The sequence below is a fragment of the Corvus hawaiiensis genome, chromosome 1 (assembly GCF_020740725.1).
Source record: "Corvus hawaiiensis isolate bCorHaw1 chromosome 1, bCorHaw1.pri.cur, whole genome shotgun sequence".
NCBI classification, from domain to species: domain Eukaryota; kingdom Metazoa; phylum Chordata; class Aves; order Passeriformes; family Corvidae; genus Corvus; species Corvus hawaiiensis.
The window spans coordinates 45,588,638-45,612,510 of record NC_063213.1 but is presented as its reverse complement, the minus strand read 5'-3'; the positions used below and the strand labels follow the sequence as shown (position 1 = coordinate 45,612,510).

General features: G+C 39.2%; 1 protein-coding gene across 7 annotated transcripts in view; it reads left to right on the top strand.

The window, feature by feature from the left end:
* CREB5 (cAMP responsive element binding protein 5) overlaps positions 1-23,873 on the top strand; it is a 258,082-nt gene that overhangs the window by 51,908 nt on the left and 182,301 nt on the right. For 6 of the 7 annotated variants that reach the window (XR_007203422.1, XR_007203428.1, XM_048302771.1 and 3 more), the window contains one exon: positions 2,638-2,759. Coding sequence is in view for 3 of the 7 variants with exons in the window: in XM_048302755.1 (XP_048158712.1) it covers positions 2,638-2,759 (122 nt within the window). In the remaining 4 variants the exon portion in view is untranslated. Of the gene's footprint in view, positions 1-2,637; positions 2,760-14,368; positions 14,377-23,873 lie in introns of those variants that run through there. The other variant, XM_048302762.1, reaches the window with a different exon arrangement.

Below are 23,873 nucleotides of genomic sequence, written 5' to 3'. Positions count from 1 at the left end.
CAGTCCCCTTTCTGGAACATAGGAACTACAGTAGCCATATGGGGAGCCTGAGGTAATAAGTAACGATCACCATCTCAAGATGTAGGGGGTGTAAACAGTGTTGTTATCAGTTTTGATCTTTTGAGATATTAAAATAGTTACTTGGAAAGCTCAACTGTTGGCAACACCACTGGTTATCTTGTGGTGCAGAAGATAGACTTTCAGCATGAGCAGAGAAAAGCCATTGAAGACCTTGTGCAATTGAAGTTTCATTCTTGCTCTGGCTTGCTTTTCTTCACTGTTAAAATGGATTTACTTCAGTGAGAAAACTTTTTTTTTTTCTTTTTCTTTTTTTGGTCAGTTCTGGGCTCAAGCAACTCTGAAGAAACCCAAGATTTTTCATTCTAGTGCAAGTGGTGGCATGAATTTCTTTGTAAAACCATAGTTTCTCATCTTGGCCATGAAAGTGATACCTTGCTTATGGATATGGATATACCACTTTTAACAATAAAACATTTCCTGTATTTACCTCACATTCAGATGCTAATGTGCCTTTTGTGTCCAGAAAGGCTTAGCAGCAATTGTCTTTGATTTTCTACAAAGCAATGATGTTGTTCACTAAAGTAGCACTTAATCCTTTTTGGAAATTAGTTCTATTTTTCCTGCATTTTAGTGCACTTCATTTCCAGTACGAACTCCAGTCCAAGGGCCAAAGACAACCCTGGTGTAAATCTACTGAGTTTACTGAGGTTACCCTAGAGATTTTTTTGGCACTGCTTATGTAGGATATGGACCTGTAAAGTGCTGAGTATCCTCAGTTCCCATCAATGCCAGCACCTTGTCAACTCATCTCCTTTTGTTGAGTTCCTGCAGGATTCTTGGAAAGTTACATTTCTAACTCTGGTAATACTGTAGTTAGCTGTGAAAACTAATAGATAAATAAGTGTGCATTCCCAAATGCTTGAGGTTTGTTTCCATTAAGCTCATAAGTAGGATGCTCAAGCCAAAAGAAATGAAAAAGAATTTTAACATTAAGGACTTGCATTTTATGTTCCTTCAAGATGTTCTATCAGAAATATAAATGAAAATGAGTGTCTTTGCCCTTGGATTACCTGAGAAGGTCAAACCTGGAGGATCATGCTTGATATAGGTTGAAATTGGCTTCACCTTGCTTTATAATGGAGGAGGCTGATCCTCTTCCTTAGTTTCCAAGTGAAAACTGCGTTTTCTTTTGAATGCCTTGCTTTTGTACCGCTTATTTAAGGGTTGATGCGTATTTCTATCCTGATCATGTAAAGTGCATTGTGTCAGGTAACTCTTTGCTGTAAGGGGTAATCTTAGAACTTGACCCAGCTTAGCTAGGTGCAAGAAACCAGTTTTTTCTTCCAGAACTCACTGAAGTGGGAAGCTTTTTTCTGAGGTCAGAATTGACCCAATATGGGCAATGGGGTTTAGTATGACAGAGTTTTCATTCTTTAAAAAATGAAATACAAACAATAGGTAGTTGTCAAGGACTATGCTGAAGATTATTTTTTAACAAGATGAGTCCAGTCTTTCTGTAAAATCAGGAACAAAGCATCTTGAGCTGGAACAGAGCCTTGGGAAGAAGGAGCCAAGGTGGAATAGTTAAGAACTATTATATATATATATATAATAGTTAAGAATATAGTTATATATATATATATAATATATATATATATATATAACTATATATAATAATATAGTTAAGAACTCAGAATGAATGGAGGTGCCTCAGAGCTGTGCTTTGGGGAGTCTTTGGTTCCCAAATTTGGGCTTGATTTTTCATTTCCTGAAGAAAGACCAGCCAAGGTCATCACTGAAACTACAGTCTACATGGCAATTCAGCTTGTCTGTCTTGCAGGTTTTTGAAAAGGTATGAGAAAACCATGTAATTGCTTCAGTCCCTCCTGCCTGTGGCATTAAAGTGAATCCTGTCCTTGCATTAATTCTGAGAGGGCAGAAAAGTCCTAGAGATAAAGGCGTTAAATTTTTTTTTACTCTAAATTCCATGGTTTTGCATGTATTGTCAACACTTTCAGGTATAAAATGCAAAAGGATGCTTCTTTGTGGCCAAAATGTAACTTTTCATAGCTTTTCTAAATGTCATTTAAGTCTTCCTTCAAAAATTGTCTCGGAACCAGAGCTTCTTGCTGTGGCTACCTTTTCTGCTTAATATGTGTATGTTTGAGGTGGTTTTTGAGCATCTGAAGGTGTTAACTAGTGTGTATCCACAGCAGTTAACATGGGTGCTGTGGTGTAAATGTGCCTTATGATATGTACTGTGCATTGTTCTGCATGCACCTATTTTTGGAGGTTTATAGACAGTTTGAATGACCGTTCGTACACGTTAAGGATATGCACTTGTGTTACGTGCCCTGGGAAAACCCATACTGTTGTCTTTCTGCCTGAATGATGACTGCTGCCTGGTTTTGGACATTGATGGCAAGCACGGGCTGCCCGCAGTGTATAGTGTCAAAATTTAGCACTGTGTGGGTTTTTTAATGATGGTGTGGTAGGTAGGGGTGGGAAGGCAAAGAGAAGTTTAGTCAGAACCTCTCTTTTCTTTGAAGACTATTTAATTGACTCCCTCTCCTTTTAATATTAAGCACCTATGATCATTTCTTGTCATATTCTCAGATCAAACTCCTACACCAACACGCTTTCTGAAGAACTGTGAGGAAGTCGGCCTCTTCAACGACATCGACTGCTCCCTAGAGCACGAGTTTAGGAAGGCACAAGAAGAAGAGAACAACAAGAGGGTGAGTGTGAGCACACCATGCCCTTCCTCCCCTTTTGATTCCTTGAAATGTTACAGGAAGTGTCCTTTAATCTGTGAGAAAGCAGATTGAGCTCTACTACCTGGTAGTAACTTTTTGGTTAGAAACTAGGTGGCACTATAAATTGTGACATGCTTTTTAAAACTATTGAAGCAGTTGACAGAAATAAAAATCCCAAACCAACAAAAAACCAGTATTAAATAAAAAAAAAAAAGTGTAACTGTGTTTGCCAGGGTTTGATTCCAAGTCTCTGCTTTTAAGTAAACTATAACACAAACCACACACCTCTTGAGGGAGAGGCTTGGGAAAATTATATCATCTTTGAAGTGAGGATTGCAAACTGGCTCAAATACATTGCAGGGAAATTTGTCTTATGAAGGGGCATTTACTTAAGAGCAAAACTTTTTCTTTTTATTTTTTTAATTCCTTCACAACACAGTGGGCCCTTGGATTTATTTGTAATCAATACCAGATTTATTGTGTTTCTGTATTTCTCATAAAGCATTCAAGTTGAGCTGGGAAACTTTGACTTGAAATGACTAGTAGATAACATATCCCATTTTCAATTAGTATTATTTTCATTTATTCTGAAGTTGTTCTGTCAGTATTCTGAAGTTTAGGTTGAATTATATAGGCCACCTTGTATGTGAGTGTACTCCTGTACCCAAAGATAGTTAAGAGTGTTTTCAGAGATTCTAAAGTGCTGTTAAAATTTTCAAAGAATTGTAAAAGAGCCTAATGCACCAGAGAGGCCAGCAAGAAAAGAGGTAAAGCTGCTTGCTGAGGTGCAGAACAGGAGAGGTGGCTTGTAGAAAGAAGAGGAGAAGGGAGTCTAGGAGTAGCTTGGTTTTGGCTTATAAGGAAGGGTGTCTAGATGTGGTTTATTTGTGGCACATAAGGAAAGAGCCTGGGACAGGTAGAGGAGCAGAGAGGCTGTGTCATGGTATACTGAGCAAGGAGTAAGAGTGTCCAAATGTGAGAGAGTTCAAGTTTTGGTCAGGTACTGGGAAAATAGGACAGACTGACCCTCACAGCTTTGTGTGTTGGACAAATGTTAGGAAACAGCCATGTATTGAGATAAATGCGTCTGATTTTAGACTTCTTAAAAACTTTGTGGTTTAGGTGCTGCAGAGGGGAGTCTTAGCTAGAATCAGGCAGAACATTTCTGTATGCTCCTACTTCTTTGTGCATTAGAGGATTCCTAAGTTTTTCTCTGTGCCTGGTGGTGTTTATTTTGCAGGAGTAGGAGATGAGGAGAAATCTACTGAGGTGGACCTGAGTGCAGTTAGCTACAGATTGCAGCGCTTGATGTTCCAGAAAGATTTCAGCTTGCAAGGGATAGTTGCAAAATCTGATTAAAACCTAGACAAGGGCATCAAGTTACCTGATAATTCCAGCTGTTTAGCAGTCTCTGGGAGTCTTATTCTGCCCTCCTACCAACCCCTGCAGCTGCCATTGGTGATCTCCAGGGAGCAAATAAGTGATCATGGGGGTGGGAAATTAAAAGAAAAAAAAAAAAAAAACGGGGATGAAAAAGGAAAAAAAAAGGAATGAAAAAAAAAGGGCATAAGTCCCACTAGCTGGCTAACCTGTAACATTTGCTCTGTGTTTCCAATTAGTCTGCTGAATGTCCATTCTTACATTACTGACTGACTGTCAGATAGGAATCTGAAGTGGGCCCCAGTAGAGCCTTACACAAATGCAAGAGACAAAGGCCAAGACAGAAGGAGACTCCTTGGGTTGCAGCTATCCCTAAGGAAATGCTTCTAACAGCCTGTCCCTGGAATATGAGTGTGATGTAGTGTTGGCCTAATGGACCCACCAACACAGGGAGACTAAGGTTAACTGCATGGAAATCTTACTCACTGCTCAGAAAAGTCTTCCAAAAATATTTTTGGTCATATTAATTTCTCTGGACTCTGAAAGAAACAGTTTTGTTTATTTTAGTATATCACTGTGGCTTAGCACACAGCTTGACACTGAAATCTTGTAACAGAAAAACACTTTCATTTCTCATTGGCTTTTTTTGCTCCTTGAGAGTCATAATTTGAAAATTCAGAGGATAAAGTTCAAGTAGCTGCATTTCTTTCTTTCTTCATTTTTATTTTTTTTAGTCTTCTGGGTGGGAGCCCATGGATAATCCATGAGAATTTGTTGTGGTGCAGACTGGTGACTTTCCAAATTAGCTGTGAAGCTCTGAGTGCGTGGGTGGCAGAACATCATATGTATGTTCCTTTTTTTGTAAAGGTACTATAGAGTAGAAAGCACTTACATTAATATCCTAACTTCTTATCCAGGAATAAATCATTTGACATCCTTCTGACATAGTTGCTCATGTGTAAAGTGAAAGTAGTGTCTCTTTATGCCTCCCATACTTGATATGCCTTATGATTATAAGCTCATCTGTCAAGGACCGCCTCTGAAAATGTATGTGGATCAGCCTTTGCTCGGGGACTGAGGGGACTCAAGGAACAATAATGATTATGATGTCCTCCAGGACCTGAATTGAGAAAAATAAAGCTATAAATGGAAGTGAGTTTGTCACATGGCTTTGGCTCCCCTGCTGTTTAAACCATCCAGTATTATTTGGAAGTCTCTCCTTGAGAAAGGCCTGCTCCCTAAATGCAAGGGGTGCTATAGATCAGCAATAAGCATATGGATAAGCATATGAGAAAGAGGCTTTTTCCATCCTCTTGTTCCTGGCACAAGCGTCCTGCCACCCAAATTCACCACCAGAATTAACACAGGTAAAAGCATACCTATACTATATTTCTACTTGCAAAATTGTAAATTTTAAAGTTCTTGGGAGCTTGAGGCAAACAGCAACAGACAGCTTGGACCCAGACAAAACTTGCAACCCGACTCAACAAGGCAGGTAGTGCTGGCAGATCACATGACCATCTTAGCCCACTAGCTGCATATTTTAGGCTTACACTGCTTGGAACATTAGTTATCCAAAGCATTTGTAGTGGGTTGTAATTGCAAACACGTAATTGCTGCTACTGGATAGGCCCAGTTGTCACATCTTGTTTTGGGCATTGAGTTGGGGCTGAGACGATAATGTCAAAAATGGGAAGAGTCAGGGTCTGTTTCTGAATAACTTAGTGGACCCAATCAATTAAATGCATCTCACCTGACCTCCCTGTGTGAAATGAGAAAAAGTGGAAATATGCTGAGTGTAGCAAGTAGAGTATTGCATCAAATAGTATTTACGAATAGCGAGCTAAATATTTTCAGCATGAGGGCATGTTTAAAGTCACATTCTGCTTATGCAGAATTTGGATGCATCACTTCCTGAGACTTATCCTGAAACTTTGAAATCTTCTAACCATTGTTCAGTGCTGCATGATAATATGTAAGTTATGAAAATGAGGCAGGGAAATGGCTGTTCTCAATTACAGCTTGGTTTTAGTGTGGTTGTTCAGTGTTGGTTCAGGAAGCTCATGGCTAGCAAGTCCTCTATGTGGCCTAATATTCCTATTCTAAATATACTATCCCAAGGCAGGCACCTCACTGCTAGAAAAGCATCAGCAAATTGAAGTAGTCCAGTAAAGAAAAGGAACAAAACCAAGTACAGAGCCTTTGGTGGTTAAATAATTTCAGTCTGCAGAAGGATTAAAAAGCCTGAGTATCCAGTTTAGTTATTTGAAACAAGGGATGGTGCTACAGTCTGATGTGTGTTTGAAAGACATGTATTTGGTTTGTACCTTTTAGGTTCTCCTTCTACCTTGTATATATTTCTGTGTATCAGCATAAGAAAGTAGATAAAATGCACTTGTCTAGCTTATACCACCTCACTATTTCATGCTGAATTCAGTGACTCTCTGACCTCCAGAAGAAATTTCTTGCAAATATTTTCTGAATGTCATAGTTTGGTACTGTAGCCTACGGGTATAGGGAAGATGATATAATTCAAAGCAAGATGGAAATGATAGAATCTGCCTCTTGAGTAGTATAGTTTGGTGAAAAAATTAACTTAATTTCCACACCTTGCTTAAATTTCATGCAATGTATATCTAGCCCATAGGTTTTCCCCTCTTCTGAAAAGTAATATAGAAAAATCATGAGGGATTTTGCCTGTACTTAATAGTTGACATTACAGCAGCTGAAACGAGCAGTGCAGTAAATGGGGCCCTTAGCCAGGAAAGGGTGATATTGTACCCTTATATGAGAAGAAAAAAATATTTATATGTTGATAAAACACATTGTGTAAGTGTTTGGGTTTCAGAGGCCTGTATTGTAATACTAATAGTCTATGTGGTAATGTTGGCAGTGCACTCTCTTGGTGAAAGAGAAGAACAGGGATTAAGGGTTCATTCTGGTGGTTGGCTTGGCTGATGGGTGACAAATTAGCCCCAGTTTTCCCTTGTGAGTACTCTGAAACCCCAGTAGGGTCCTGGAGAAGAGCAGTGTGCTGGTAGATGTTTCAGAGGCAAGTGCTCTGAAAGGGCTGAATTTCACTTGTGAAGTAATACAAACCAACAAACTCATAAGCCTGTTCCTGGAGCACTTTTGACTCATTGTCAGACAGTCTGTACAGCAGAAGAAAGGAAAGACTTATGTTTAAATGCTTACTATTTTGATTTTTTAAAAAAATTATGCAATCATAAATGCACATATGTCCATTCTCCCTGCATTTACCTAAACATCCATAAGACCATCCATATTTTTTAAGTCAAAGGGCCCTCTGATTTCCTATTTTCCTACTGAGATTAAGTATCTTATATACTCAGTATGTCATAGTAGACACAAAGTAAGACTAGGAATTGTTTATGTTAATACAGTGCTTAAGGGCCAGGGTACCATTGTTGCAGGTATTGTAATAATTTCAAGCTGTTACTTTATCAATCAGTTAAGCTATTGTCAAGGTGATAGCTCAAAACTCTAAAACTCAAAGTCCAAAATATCACCCCACATTTAAAGGTTTCAGTATAATAGTTCCTATACTCTAAATATAACATCTATGTCTGTGAAGATGTAAGCATCCTCACACCACAGCATTCTTTCTGGGTGATGGATTGAAGTACTGGAAAGATACACTGTAACTCTGTATCCGAGTTTTTCTGAGGGTTATTCTGGGTTTTCATTTACATTAATTGCATCAGATTATTGATCTGCTTTTTGGGTTCATTTTTTGGCTTGCAACAGCCCATTTTTCTTAATTAATTTAACTCTTGCAGTATTCCTATGGAGAAGGTAAATGCTCTGTCTGTTATTTTCTAAGGGAAAAACAGATTCCAGAGGACATTGATTTCCAAAGCTCCTTTGTAGTGTGACACCAAGATCTCGAAGGAATCACACACGTGGAGTGAGAATTGCAGGGTATCTGGGTCGTCTCCACCATTCTGGCAAGAGAGCGGCTTTTTGCCTGTTTTGGTTCCTAAACCTCTTTAGCAGCGTGGCCCCAAAAGATTGATAGACACCTTCAAAGATGTTTTGGTGCCTTGCTTTCACTGAAACAAAGCAGGACTAAATCAGAGAGCTACCATAAAGGATCTGGCCTCAAGTGACATGCTGAAAATTGCACAGGAAGTCTGTGGCAGAGCCTTGGATTGATTCCATATCTCCTTGGTCTCAGAATACGGCATCCCACAGACCATGTGTGTTAAAGATTTATCAGCTGTTGTTCAGTGTTGCTAAAGACAGGAAGAATGCTCTCCTCCCCTCTCCAGATGGGTAGGCTTGCTGGATTTTAACTTCTTAACCTTCGTAGATTTCATGGTAGACATATGGCGGTTCTTTGTATTTTGTATGATGGCAGCTCCACAGTTGGTGCTTCAGTCCCCGGCTTTATGAGTCCTGTTTTGAGCATGTATCTATCTCCAGGCACTCAGTTGCCACATTGAACTGTGTTACAAAAGGGACACTTTCTGCATAATGGCGCAGGAAATCTGTCAAGACAAAACTGTTCATAACATGACCTTGCAGAAATACTCACAAGAATAGGTTTTAATTTAGGCTTGTTGCTGATGGTACAGCATCTTATCTTCTCCGGGCAGGCAGGTCTATCTTATCTTGAATGGACTTTTGAATAGTTTTATGGGTTTAGATCCTCATACTCAAAGAGAAGACCTCAATGTTTTTCCAGCAATAAGTGCATATATCGTGCAGAAAGGCAATTCTTGAGGGCATACGTTTTTGATTCAGCTAAACTTCTGTAACCATCATCCTTCCATGTTCTTCTGAATTCCAGCTGATGAATCATCCTGCAGAGCTCAATCAGGACAGTCCACTTTCTTTCTTCTTATTATTATGTCTGTCCCAAAGAAGCTGAGTCATCCTCTTGTAATGTTTGGAGGTTTGTTATGTTTTGTGTGTTTTGGCTACCCCCGGAAAAGGAGGCCCATCTGATTTCATTCTAACATTTCTTTCACAGCAACACAGTGAAGTTGTGCCTTTTGCCTTGGTCTTCCTTGGAATGTTTTTAATGGCACAGCTTCCTTGTTACCAGTTCAGATTTCAGCAGCGTGGACTGGATGGCACATGAAAAAGGGATAAACCTTTCCTGTAGTGGCATTTTTATAAGTCTATCTGTTAGGCAAAGCCCCTAAATCTTGTCAGTCTCTTTAGAGCATGCACTCTGCTATTAAACACAAGCTCTATGCTCCCCAGAGTGGGCTGCAGCCTCTGTGGTTGGGTGGGTAATAAGATACTGCTGATACACTTCAGAGCAAGGTGCACTTTTTCCTTTATTTATGAAGATAGACATGCTGGTCGAGGGCTTAATCACAGCTGATAAATCATTTTAAGAAAGCCTATTAGAACCATATGCTGATCCTTCGTATTAACATGGTGTGTCTGTTTCGAGTCTAATAAGGCAGGGTCTCTTTTCCCTCTCCCTTCCCCCTGCCTGGTGTGCAAATTATTTACCTGTTTAAGTGATATTGCTTGCTTGGGGGCATTTCTCTCTACAAGAGATACTGTTAATAAAGCAAGGCGAACAGAGGAAAGGATTCTTGCTCTCCAGACAGCGAAGCTGCGTGTTTTTGGTCTCCTTTGTTGAGAGGGGATTGCAGAGCAATTGTCCGAAAGCTGAGGCAAGGAAACCTATTGGTTAAAGACTGGGACACTGTGGCATGGCCTTCACGGCAGCATAAGGTTGTCATTTTGGCCCAGGTGGTTACAATCCTGGAGCCCAAGAACCGTGAGGGTTGGGTGTGCTGACATTTTGGTTACCTCACCTTTCCCTCACTCGGAGAGGGCTGCTGCAGGAACAGGTTCCACAGCCATCTAATGAGATCCACATTGGTGAAGTTATCCCAAGCCAAGTCCTATTTATCATTAATTGGTGGGTTTTCTTGCAGATCTTTCCTATTATTTGCTGATTATACCCCTACACATTTTATTATCTTGCCAAAATTCAAATGCTAATAATTTCTTGATTTATAGTTTGTTTATAACACTGTCTGCTGCCTAAATGGACATAGTTAGAAGATTTCAAAACAGCAACAGCTCTTTTGCTGACTGGGTTTCTTTCACATTTTGCACATGGCAGTCAGCTATTTATAAACCTCCGTAGGGACTCCTAAACCATTACAGTTGGGTTCCTCCCACAACTTCAGCCTCTTTTCTCCCTTGCTCCCCCAAGGCAAGTCTTGTTTTTTTGGCATAAAGACAATGATGGTGATTGTTAGGTGGAGAAAATGTCCACAAGCTATGAACTGTGGGTAAGGATTTTTAATTTGTACGTCAAGCAGGATAAATTGGAAGTTGGAGACATCCAGGAGAGTAAGGGTATCTTCACCATAAAGTGGGAGATCCGGATCTGAGTTTCTGGTGTTCTTTAGGCTTACAAAATACGAAACTGAAAAACTGAAAACTCACTTTACAGTGTGCATGTTGTAGCACGTCCCATTTCCAGTACTGCACAAATTTAACTTTTAAATCTGATCTACTTCAGAGTAAAGAAAGGAATAGTGGAGAGAAAAAATAAGCTAGAACAACTGGTCACATGTGATGGCAGTTAATGAACACCAGAGTGGGAGGTATAGCCTCATACATCTCTGGGGCAGTTTTGTTGACTTTAACAGAATTTTAATTTTTAACCTATTACAACTAGGCAAAGATCTGAAGGGAGAAAAGCCTTTACTCAGAGACCAGAAAAAAACAACTGTGGTCATGAAGTGATGTGAAGTACCTGGGTAGTTGTTGATATCCTGCTAATATGTAAAAATAGGGCCTTTTAATAATCATACTAGGGAGGTAGAAAATGTACCTACTAACTGTTTCCTTATTCTGGTTTCTCTCTCACATGCTTCTCTACAAAAGTTGCCGAGTCCACTATTATCAAATAAATATTGGCTTTTTTTCTTCCCTGAAATGTGAGTAAACTGTGTGTGGCGGGGTCTGGTCCCTGGGAAGGGAACAGACATCGGGTTGCCATGTGAATGTACATGTCAAAGTGCAGCTCTGCCAGCCAGTCTGGGGCTGGGTGGGGAGAGACACGGGGAGAATGAACTCAGTGTTACAAACCGTCTCTTTTGAATTTCTACAACCTATTAGTCACAGCAAGCTGCCCTTATTGATTTTGGTAAGAGAGGTCACTTTTAATCCTCTAAAGTGGAGAGAGCTACATGCACCCTCCAAAGCATGACATTAAAATTGACACAGCTCTGCATCAGTTCTATGAAAAAGCCCTAAACCTAGATGGATTATTGCCTTGCTTTTCAATGGATACAAGCTGCTAACCAGAGCATGCTAACCTAGACTAGGTGTAAAAGCTTTAAAATGTTTTATAAGGATAGCACAACCAAAGGAAGCTAGAAAATATGAGAACATGCTAAAAGAGCTGCCCCTGCAGAATTAGGCCATTAGTCTTCAGATACTTATTTTCTCCTTTTTAAAACATTTAAAAGTCAACACAAAGGAGTGGATATTATCATATAAAAGAACAAACAAAAGCTGACCTTACTCTATGATTATGAAGAAAGCTTTATTCTGGCTGATACCCCTTGCTAGTTTTGTTTATGTTCTTTAGAGAACTAAATCTTTGAATACAATTAGGACTGTCCGACTTGAATCTTAAGTGTGCCTCAAAATAAACAGCAGAGGTGAACTCTCAGCAGTTTTCTTTTCATCTTTGTTATCCTTGCTCTGACCCTTTCTTCCTGCCTAATGATCCTTCATGGCATACTATTATTAAGAGAAATCTTCTTGATGGAAAAATATGCTTAATGTGGATAGGAAAATCATTATGAGCCCGGAAAAGTATTTTTTTTTCTTTCTTTGGAATTCCAGAAAATGACTAGTTCCCTTTTTGGTTTTATGCTTTTTTTTGTTTGGAAATTTATTCTCTGAGGGTTTTGCTGATTTTGTTTTTTCCTGTGAGTCTCAGTAAATATTTACAATGTAGTGTTTAGGGAAATTTATTGCCTTGTCATGCAACCTTTGTATTCTCCCTTTTCGTTAGTTGTAAGCTTGCACCAGTATTTCTTATTGAAGGTTAGAAATTCCCTTTCTAAATAAAAGGCATCTGCAAAAGAAACAGTGGCAAAAAACCATTAAGGTACAGTGTTGATGTCTAATCTGTGGAGTCTGTAAGTGTAACGTGATGATGGAGGTGCCACAGCACCTTTCAGTGAATCTTAAAAGTCCTCTCCTCTCTTGGTGGTTTGTTGAGTAGGTCTCTGAGCTCATTCTCAACAGAAAGTACGTGTGTGCTTGTGAGGCCAGGGTGGCTTCCCCTCCTACAGTAAGAGATACTTACTCTTCCTCCCCTTCCTCCCTCACCTGAGATGTGTGTGTGGGGTGGAGGTATTTTCTCCCTCTTTGTGGGCTTAGCAAGGCCTATGGAAATTCAAGCAGGCACAGAAAGGGAGCTGGCTTTTGGCTTCGTCACTGACACTGAGACATGACACCTAGAAGAAAAGGTGAAAGATGCCCAATCTGCAGATTGTCTGGGCTTCTATCTGGCAGCTTATTTTTGTCCTAGCCCTACCTTTTCTTCTCCTATCAAGGAAGAAATAAAAATAAGATACCTTCCCAGTCTTTACTCCTTTTTGTTGGAAGAGTCCTCCTTGATGTCCTGGAAGGGAGGGAAAGAAGGAAGACAAGAAAGTAGGAGTTGCTAAAGGGGGCAAGAAATGAAAGGAAGAAAAGTACCTTTCTTTTTTACTTATATAAAGGCTGTATTCCTACCCCAGATCAGACTTAGTGGGGAAAATGGAAAGGAAAACTAATACAGAAGAAGAGGGAAAATAATATTACTCAGACGTGAACAAAGCTGAGGGAGCCTATCATGAGGCTGTTCAAGTGAGAGAGAAAGAGTGAAAAATCAGCACTCCCATGAAGCAGACATTAAAAAGACAGTTCTTTGTTTTCTGAGAAGTGGGATATCAAAATATTCCTGTGATGTACTTCTCAGCAGAACTGGGGGAGCAGAGATCGAAGGGTGTGAAAAGTGAAATTTACCTTTCTCCCCACCATGCCCCTCCTGTTCCTCCCACCCCCAAACCCAAGGAAACAGAATTAGTTTCTCTGCTTAATGTTGAAATGAGATGTCAGGGGATGTGGCTGTACAAGAGAAGAGGAGGCATGAAGGTGCTCAGTTGATATTGGGTATTAGAATAGTTCACCTGTGAAAAAGTGGAAAGGAAAGTCAGTCTGGACACTCATGGCTCTGCTTTCTTTATAGTCTTTTCTAAAATATTCTTTCTCATGTCACACTCCTGTCTTACCTCTGAGATCTCTGTGTGTGTCCCTTGGGAAGTATACATCTGTGTAAGGTTTGTTCCTCTGGTGACAAAGTTACCATAGTTCTTTCCCATTTATGCTATTTTTTTCCAGTACAGTAAACTCATGCAATTGTAAATGCCAACATATATGTTTCAGGAAAACCAGGAAAACTATTACGAGTGTTACACCTCTGCACATAAGTTCTTATTTTGTGGATTATTGTGTGGCTGGAATCTTTTTCAGGTGCGCCTCTTATATCCAAATTTCTTTTCTTTGCTTCATCTATCTCAGCCAGTTAAATGTGTATATAACTGATTTTCTGAAATGGGGCCAAAGTCCACGTACTTCAATAGCTCTTAAACATATGGTTAACTTCAAGCATGTGTGCAGGAGTTTGAGAGATAGTTTGCTGAATCAGAACTTCCCAACACCAAGGTTTTAAATTGCAAACAATCCTCTATTTTAATGTATTTTAACTACTGCCTCCCATGGACTAACAGAAGGTAACTATTGTTAGTTGAGTCCTGCAGATGAAGAAAGTTGTACTTGGGTAAACAGAAATTTAGGGGTAAACCAAATCTTTCTGACACCCTTCTGTGAGAACTATTTTTTTACTTCTTCCTAATAAATAATTATGTAACATGAAAGGGAATAATGATCATAATTTCAAATTATGATTAAAAACTTATCTTTCTGGGGGAGGTAGAAAAGGTCCGCTACTTAAAAAAAAAAAAAAGACATTTGTTACAGGTTTTTCTTTTTTTTTTTTTTGGTAGATTTCTGTGTTTTCTAACTAAATGCAGTAATGAGATGATAATATATGTATGCCATAATTGACCAAATAAATATCAGTCAGCTATGCAGTGTTCTGGATACATAATTTTATGTGATTTGTGGAGAAAATACTTTAAAGAACAATAAAAGTGTGTGTATATGTAAAAAACCCAAACAAACTACAAAAGCCCAAACCAAATAAAAACAAACAACCCGAAACCCATCCCAACCCAAACCAACCAAATCCCACTCCCCCAAAAAACTCCCAAAGAAAAAGGAAAAAATGCAACAAAAAGTACTGTTGCCTTTCTCATTCACATCCCTCCATGGGCAGGGATAAATGAGATAGGGCCTCCTGCCCTGTGTTGTTTTGGTTTTCTCCATCCTGGATCACAGGTAGGGTGGAGTGGAAAGCAGATTCCACAAAGCAAATGCATCTGTTGGAAGGTGCAGGCAAGGGGAAAGAGTCACTGAGGGAAATGTTCCTTTCAGAATTGTTCTTAATATGCTGCTAGTGATGGAGTGCTCAAATTGCCTTCTCATTGACAGTTGGGTAAGAAAAATAGCATATTTTGCTATTGCAATTGATACACTTAATACATTGTTTTAAAACAAAGTGTTCTTCCCTTGTTTTTATGTAAGGTGCTAAGACTTAAAAGAAATTGGTCTTCTGTTTTTCCTACTCTTTAATACTCGTTTCCTCACATTCCATCTTCAAACCAGCTAATCTGTATCCCTTTCTTGAATAGCATTTTCTTGACAACAGAGCAGTGAAAAAAGCCGAGACTGCAGGACTTCTAACAATGCCAGAGGGCCCCAGGAATAGGAATGCCCTGAAAAAAATGTGCTACCATCCAGCTGCCCTTCATATTGTTGTCTCCCTATCCAATTTACTAGAGAATTTCCCACTGGCTCTTGGCTCATTCCCAAATGAGAATGTAATCTTTTAAAGATTACACTGCATAATGGAGGGACAAGGAGCTCTTTATTAACTGGGATGGGGAGTCACTTGCTATTAGGCAAGAGAAGGGGATGGGATGTAGTAGTGTTTTGTGAGCTCTGCTTTCTGCCCCTTCTTGTCTTGTCAGCAACAGGACGGCAGGTTGGGAGTGGGAAACCACTGCAGCTGCAATGTAGAAAAAGAAATAATTGAATGTGGCTTATGATTATGGCAATTACTTTTATAACATGAAGGATTATGCCATAACTATTATATTGCCAACAAGATTAAATTACTAACCTAATACCACAGCATGTTTTCCAGGAAAATAAAAAAATAATTCTGCTTGTTCCAGAGTTGATGCATTCAAAGGTTATTAATACAGTGTGAAAGAGCTGAGCAACCAAGGAACCTGCAGTGCTGTCTGTACAGACATTGTCTGGATTGGATCCCTGTCACTTCTATGAGCTCTGCCAGCTAGACACCCTCACCCTTTCTGGGACGTAAAGCAATGTGGTACTCTGGTAATTTTAAATGCTCCTTCTCCTGTCAAGCAGATAAGCTTCTGCCAGTAATTATTAGTAAAGAAATAATCAGAAGCTACACCTGCAATGGAGAAATTCTTGAAACTTCATGAAGAGACCAGTTTTGCTGGTCTAAACCAGTCTAACCACTAAACTAAATGGAAAGCTTAAGCTTCAACATACTTTCATATTATGCTCTTCTTTTACTACATCTTTTGAAAATACTGCTAATACGATAGATTTCTGTATGTAAAATAAGGTAATTTTAGATCACCTCTAGTGTGAGGTCATTTTTGCTGAAGTTTCTGGAATATGCAGTGTGATTTTTAATGGTTTTTTAAAAATATTTTTTTCTTCTACATGCATAACAAGGTCATAGATGAGACTTTGTCATATAGCTGGTACAGATATAGCCTCGTATAGACTGTTCATGATAGGAGTATAAGCTAAGTTAATTATGCAGGAAGAGCAGTTTCCTTTTGTTCATCAGCTGGAAAATGAGTAGAAAATTTAATTTTGGAGACTTCAGAGATACATCATGTGTTGATCATTATGAGCAAATTAACTGTCTTCATGGAAAAGCCAGTTCTGACTCCAAAGAGCAATGCAGGTGAACAATATAATTCTGTAAATATTTTTATGAATTTTTATATGGTATGTGCTGAATATACCTCCAGCAGTTGATTTCATTTTTCTTGTACGTACATTTAAGTCTTTTCACACCACTGTGCTTTATGAAAATACCTGCTATTGCACAAAGTTATTGGATACCTTTTGGAAAACTGGACATGCATTTGTAAATCAACCTCTTCTTTTTCTGGTGAAGAACTGGAGTTATGGATGTTAAATTGAGGTCCAACAGGAGCACGTTATTGTACTGTTTTGGTAGGATTAGAAACCTCTGAACAGCAGCCTATACCTGATTTTATTCTTTTTTTTTCCTCTTCCTTCCTTCTGAATATGTGAACAGAAAAAGAAGCAAATATGATTTCATGGTGGATATTTTTGTTCTGTTGCAGATATGACCAGTGCAACATATGAACTGTTTTTCTCAATGACACAAACTCTTGGATTTTTGATCTTCCTATTCATTTGAGCTTTTAAGAGTCACCTTAGGTAAAAGATGTTCTCAGTTACCTTCTGGGACTGACAGCTCTGGGCACTACTAAGGAGGTATTATTGAAAGTTGGTTTCATCATTTCCTTGTAGTGTCTAACCAGATGAACAAGGTTATACCTCTGTTTGATAACTGCAAAACATCTTTTAGTCAGGTAAGGGTTTATTTCTATTCCCTTGGCTTGTGTCATTTTAAGACCATAGTGTTCCCAGTGAGACATCCTGTATTTGTTTCCTCCGAGGGCTTTATATTTTTGTCCCTGGTGCATTAGTTCCTAGCTGGTAGAAACAGTTGCACAAGCAATCAACCTGTTTTCTTAAATCTCCTATGCCCAGGGCATCTTAATAAGTCTTTGGTTGCTGCTCGCTTTTAGAAAGAAGGTCAGCGTGGGTTTATTGCACATCTGCCAGTAGTTTGCAAAATGCTAGATCCTCGTAGTGACCTGTGTGCCCACCAGGCAAGTGTTACCTTTCACAGACTGCAAGGAGGGAATCATAACCCATGGAAAGGGGCCCACCAGATGCCTGAGGGCCATACCTCAAGCTGTCACAGGAGTTTCACCAGTTCTTGCTGTTCATTTGCTCTCCTGACCTCTTTGCATCGTGTGCTTAAGCACCTTCTTAAAAGCCAGCCTGTGGCTCAGGGCATTAACTGCAGGCGGCAGTGCAACATGATCTGCTGGAAATTGTAAAGTCAGTCCTACAGATTTGTGTGGACTTCTGTGTGCCCCCTCACTGTTAATAGGTAATAAAACATTAACATTTCAGTGTGACGGAGGACTTTTTGGTGTGACCCTGTGTTTAACCACCATCAAGACACAGGTGTAAAATTTTTTAAGTTACATGAGATGTACTGGAACACCACCTAGAGATACTGGTGTGTTCAGAAGGTCTTGCAGTAGTGTTGGATGGTTTTCTACATTTTGTTGGTATTAGAGCATAAACTAGCTGGAATATAATTTTTTTCTTTTTTTTTTCTACAAATATTGCAGTGGAATTATTTTTAGTGCCAAAGGGAAATTTCTGTAAGACCTTGTCATAAGGCATGTTTTTGCATTTTTCTTGTTTTCCTGCCAATCTGTAACTTCCCTGCCTTTATAACACTTTGAAAACTTTCTTCATATTTATGTCAGTTTCTGTGTCAGCTGATGTTGAAATCGGTTTCAAAACCACAGCCAGAACTTTTATTTACCCAAATATTTAGCTTTCAGTTTAACCTGACCTTACACTGAGCACATCTGAGTTAAAGTAGCCCAACAAATCAGCTACTTTCTACCCCCTCTGACATGCAACTGGCTGTGTGGATACTCTTAGCTTGCCCTAAATATTTTGAAGGGAGGGAAAGAAGCATGTAAAGGTCAATACTGTGGTTTACTTGAAGGACAGTAGTTTATTATGAATTGCTGTGACTCAATTGTTTTTGATACTCTGTTTATCCTATCTCAGCTAAAAGATGCTAAGGAAACTTCTGATCTTTCCAGCAGTTAGAAGAGGCAGGTCTCACTAGCTTTTGTTTTCATGAAGGAACATGGGCTATAAACTGCTTGCATGGAGCTTGCTATTTGCTATATGTCTGCAGAAGACCAGTGTTTTGATCCCATGTTCAAGTAATACTGTAGTGCACATAATTTCTAAATTATGAGCCTTATTTTTACTTTAAATCTTTTCAGCTGGCTGATTTTTTTTTTTTTTTTTGCTTTAAAACAACAGGTATTTTTACAATACATGAGTATAACATAGAAAGTATTCAGTTCCTTTCAATGATTTTGTTGCTGGATGTAGAGACACGGCACTAGCATCTAGCAAGCAAATACATTCCTGTGGTGTTTTCAAAAGCATATGAGAAACCATATGTTTTCATATGAAAACAGCTGTTACCATGCATATGCTTTCTGAGATAGAGTAACACTTATTAAGAGGGCAAAGCAGGACCACAGCTTGTCTTCTAAGTTGAATAAAGCTGGCAATAACTGTCTCTCAATGTGCAGTGGCACTGAATGCAGATATTGCCATGTGGAATTGTAACTGGAAGGAGGGAGAGAGATTAACGTCTACAGTCTGCAGCTTGGAAGAGACAATATAAATCTGTGTCCTGCTTTGAGCTGTGAATGCCTCTGTAGGAGTTATAGTAACAGACAAATTAGCATAATGTAATTGGCTGGCAAGGTCAGCCCCTCTCCAGGAGCATTAGCAATGTTTACTGTAAGAAGAGACAGACCAAGTATTGTAGGGTAGTACATTGTCTGTCCTTTTTGAAGGAAGAATAATCATTTTGGACTCCCTGCATCACAGACTTTACCATATCTTATTAAAATTCAGACTATCATATTTCTGCCTTAAAGCAAATAATCTAATAGAACAACAAAGTATATTCTCCTATCACACAAATCTTTATTCTTTTTTTTTTTTTGCTTTGAACCTCATTGAGTTTACTTTTTTTTTCTTTCTTTCTCTGTTGAACAGCTTTTTCTCTGGATGCTAAGCTTCCATATGCATCCCTGCCAATACCTAATAAATCTTGTTGAAAGAATTAAAATTTCAGGTCTTATTACATGGGACACAATTAGCAAATCCAGATAAATTTATCAGCTTTCTTGTTTGACTCTTTGAAAATGTAAAACTCTGGGCAAAATTCTGGGCCAGCTCTAGAAATCCAGACTCACTGAATTCAGGTTTGCAAACATTTTCAGAGCTGTAGGTGAGAAATGTGAGATGATGTGTTTTGAAGGAGACCTTCCACTGAGTCACAAACAGCTCTGGCTTTTCAGCCTTTGTTTTCAAATATGAAAATTTGTAGCAAGCATTTGAAATGAGTTCAAGCATTCAGTTATGAAATGTTTGGGAAATGGCTTTTAGAATGTCGTACAGGGGTCACATTGCCTTTTCTTATATAATCCACAGGAATGGTGAAGATGGTGGTATTTAGCAGCTATCTTCAGCTTAAGTCTTTAAAATACTGTCTGTGTCAGGGAGTTATCACTGTAATTTTCCTAGACAACTGGCAAAAAGGCTAAAACATACACAGAATCACCTTCTGAGCACTATCTTACTGGAAAACCTATTTCCTTTTGCTTAGACAGTGTGATCCAATGGATTTCCAGAGCACAGTCCATTCCATTGTCTTCTGGTGATGAAGAAAAAGCAAGCAGCAGTTCTTGGACTCCTCAGTAGCTATTTTTTGAGTCTTGTATATTAAAACTGTAAGTTAGATGAGTTGAAAATGAGCAGTGTTCAAGGGTTGAAGGGTAATATTGCTCTTCTTTAATGCTGACACCCAGGAGCTAGCTGTTCTTGAGAACAGGATTGGGGTGCTACTTGTTCAGGCTGGGTCCTGACCCTCTGCTCTGTCCTTCAACTCAACATTGCTTAGGTTATAAACATCCCACTGACAGCCACTTTGTAGGCAAAAGCTGCTGTGTGGAGGACAGTGCTCAGAATTAGCAGTTCTCCATGTGCAGCTAGGTTGTTGCTCAAGGATGCCTGCCCGCCCTGTTTCATTCAGTGCTTAGCTGAAACTCCTGCCTGAATTATGTTTTGCCTCCTTGAATGAAGTTATCTATTTGGCTGGGTCACACCATTATACAGGAGGATCAATTATTTATTACTTAGTAAAAGGAGCATTGTGGCTCCTCAGATGGAGTGAGAACTTTGCCAAGGCATTTCAGAAGCATGTGGTACTCTAAAGGAATGGTATGTAATTTCCCCAGGATGGCTCCACACCACATTTAATTAGTGTGACTGGAAGCGTGTACATCTGGATGATTGTCTGGTAGCATTATCAAATATAGTGCAGCTTGTTTGTTTTTCTCTCCATTTCCTCCAGTCAGAAAAGAAGCTGAGCCAAACATATCCCGCTTTTACAACTGAGAATTCACCCCCCTCACCACCACCACTACCATATAACCTCAGTAAGATTTTTAGCCTGACTCTTCTGAAATGGCTTACAATTTTTAGTACCCATATTTGGACGTACAGCCAGGAATCCTTTAATTGGATACAATTTTCTGCAGATGCTGAGCTCCCCTCTTCTGAAGAATAGATCCTGCAACGCTATCTGGACTTTCTGGACTTGAGTATGCAGTCATTATTCTCTCTTACTGATACACATGTCTTTCTCTCCTGTTTCCAGCTACCAAATAATTGTTCTTTGGTCTTGCAATTCTTCTAATGGTACTCATCATGTAACTATTTTCTGTATTGGTTAAAGTATCTTGATTATGATTTCTTGTCATTTTTGTGAGTTTGAAATGCATGCTACTCTAAAGTCCTGTGGAGTTCTTTTACAAAAAACCCCTCTTCTGCTCTGTCACTGCTGTGTTACATTGCCTTCGTAAGCACACTCTGTTGTCTCTCTGAAAGCTATTCCCCTCTTGTCACTTCTAAGCACTATGTAGTTGTTGAAGGTCTTTGTCCTGTTTTACATGTAAGGCAGAAGAATGTGAAGTAATTTGATCAAAGTCATGCAGTAAATGTGTAGAAGAGTGAGGAAAAGGATGGCTGTGCAGTTTGCTGTGTACCTGACCTGTAGAACACCTTTGCAGTCCAAGGAGTTATGTTTCTGATCTTTTCCGCTGTCCCTGTCCTGGGAAGTTGTATGTTCAAGCTCCCTACCAGCTTGCTTACTTGTTCTTTTTCCCATTAACAATAGCTCTTCTTCCAGAGATCTCCATCTGTGTTTAAGACCAAGTCACATTCCTTTATCAGTGGACAGTCAACTCTGTTTCTTGCAAAAGGACCACTATTGATTTATCTTTCTTCTAAGCATGTTTATTCTCCTAGTCTTAATTTTTTTTTCCTGCCTGTCTGCCACTTGCTGAAGCTAACGCAGAGGTGGACAAGGGCAGCTTCTCCTCAACCAGACTGCTTACCAGCTTTGAGGATTGAGAGGACACGTTCTTGTAATGTCTCTTTGTCTGTAGCCCTTGCTGTACTCAGTAGAAGTGAACTTCCTTTAGCTAGAAGCGTATTTAAGTTTTTTACCTTCTGTGTAGACAGTCTGTTGGCCTTTCTAAAGCTTAACTTTTTAAACTCTTATGGCTACAAAGATTATTAATTTTTGCCTGAATGCTTCCAAATTACGTGCCTAATTCTATTTAAGTTCTTTCAGTCTAAGATCTAAACTAGCTCTCCTCTCCCAAAGCATCAACCTAAAATTGGTTGAAGCAATTGTGGATCCTGCAAAACTGCATGATTGCCTTTGTGATATACTTCCCAGGAGACCTGGTGAATTAACTTGGTATCTTGGTGTTCCTTTTATGATTTTCACCAATCAAAATGATTTTCCTACCAGCTCACTGGAAAACCCACTTCACTGGTTAAACCTATGATCTCTCGTATGTCGCAAACGGTTTGTCTGGGTGCTTTTTGAGACCACCATTAGCCTTCACTCCTGGACCCTTCCTAGCCTTTTGTTTGAGTGCCCATGTAGTCTGCCTGGCCCAACACAGCTGGCACAGTGGGTTGGGGGTAAAAGAATATTTAGGAGATGCATTTTATTACCAGGGTAGCAGCATTTCCACTTGACTTCTTAGTAGAAAAGTTAAGCCTGCTGGTTTTCTGCCTGAAACTGCCTGAATGGAAAATCGCTGGCTGTTTTGTTGCTACCATCCTTGCTCTCTTTACCAACGGCTCTGTCTAAAAAATGTTCTGGTCATTGAATGCAGTCAACAGCTAGTGCTGTAACTCATGCATGATGCCAATAACTTATGCCAGTGAAATCAATGATGAGAATTTCAAAGAAGCTTTAAATAAAATATAACAAATTTAAATGCCGAAGCGCTGTCTCTGTGTATTTGCTATTAACAGATTATAAATGGTTTGCATAGTGTTGAAAAGCCTAGTGCCTTCAGTTAGCCATATCAAAGGCTTGTTTAAAGCAATTCCTGGAGGATTGCCGCCCTCCCCCCTCCCAGCTTTCTGTTTCATGATGGATAAAAACAAAACTCCTTACAATAAAGAAAGGAAAACCAGGTTTTCAGCTACCCTCTGACTGGCCTCCAGATCTGGCAGCTGCTTTTGGACATCTAATTGCTTGTCCTGCAAAAGTTGACATGCACCTACTTTGTGAAGGTTCTTTGAGTACCCACTTAGTATGTGCACTCTGATTTACAGAAATGAAATGATAGTGCTAGAAAAACTCAAGTAGAGCTTATAATTTTGTTTCTTTGAATTTTTTACCTATTTTTTTAAACTTTTCTGGTCTTCTGAATTTGTAGATAAGTACTAGATGCAGGGAAACAGTGCAAAATAATGGACAAGGAACTGGACTGGGAGAAAAGAGCCATTGCCTTGAGTCCTGATATTTGGCTGTACAAATCACTTTCTCTCTTTCTTCTTTCCACTTTCCTTGTTTTGTCTCTGGACTCTGAAGCTTGTAGGCAAGTGTTGTCCATCAATGTGTCTATACAGGTTTTAGCACAATAAGGCCTTGATTACAACTAAGGCCTTTAGGAATTACACCTAGTAAGTATCCTTGCAAATTTCTTTTCTTCTTTTCATGTTTCTTACCAGCCCTTCTCCATTTGAAATGCATGGCGAGCTCCCTTGTTTACAGCAATCTAATGGGACCATAATTCTGTCCCCAAGATAACATTACAGATATAAGCCAGTTTTGCCTTAGACAAAGTTCTATGGAGAATGTATTTTCTTATAAACATGCTTTTTATAAAAGGGTTTGTTGTTTTGTGTTTATTGGTGTTCCATCTGCTCTAGAGAATACATTTGAGAAAAACTAGCTCCAGCATGGCATATAATGTTTCATTAGCAGGCATAACCTTGTTTATTTGCTTTTTAAAATTGTATTTAGAAAAGGAAATCAGTTTGCACCATTGACATGCTGCCAGGTTCCTGTTTATAAATGTCACAATAGGCAACTTAGAAGAAATGAAATAGTCAGTTTATGGCTTTTGCATGAAGAATGAGAGAACTGGGTAGAGCCAGGGAGCCAGTTGTACTCCCCCTGTTTTTTAGCCTCCCAATTAGCAGGACTTAATGTGGTGTTAGCACTCAGGGTTAGCAGTGCAAAACACCCTGAGTGACCCAAACTGGGCTTTGCACACTTAGTGTTAC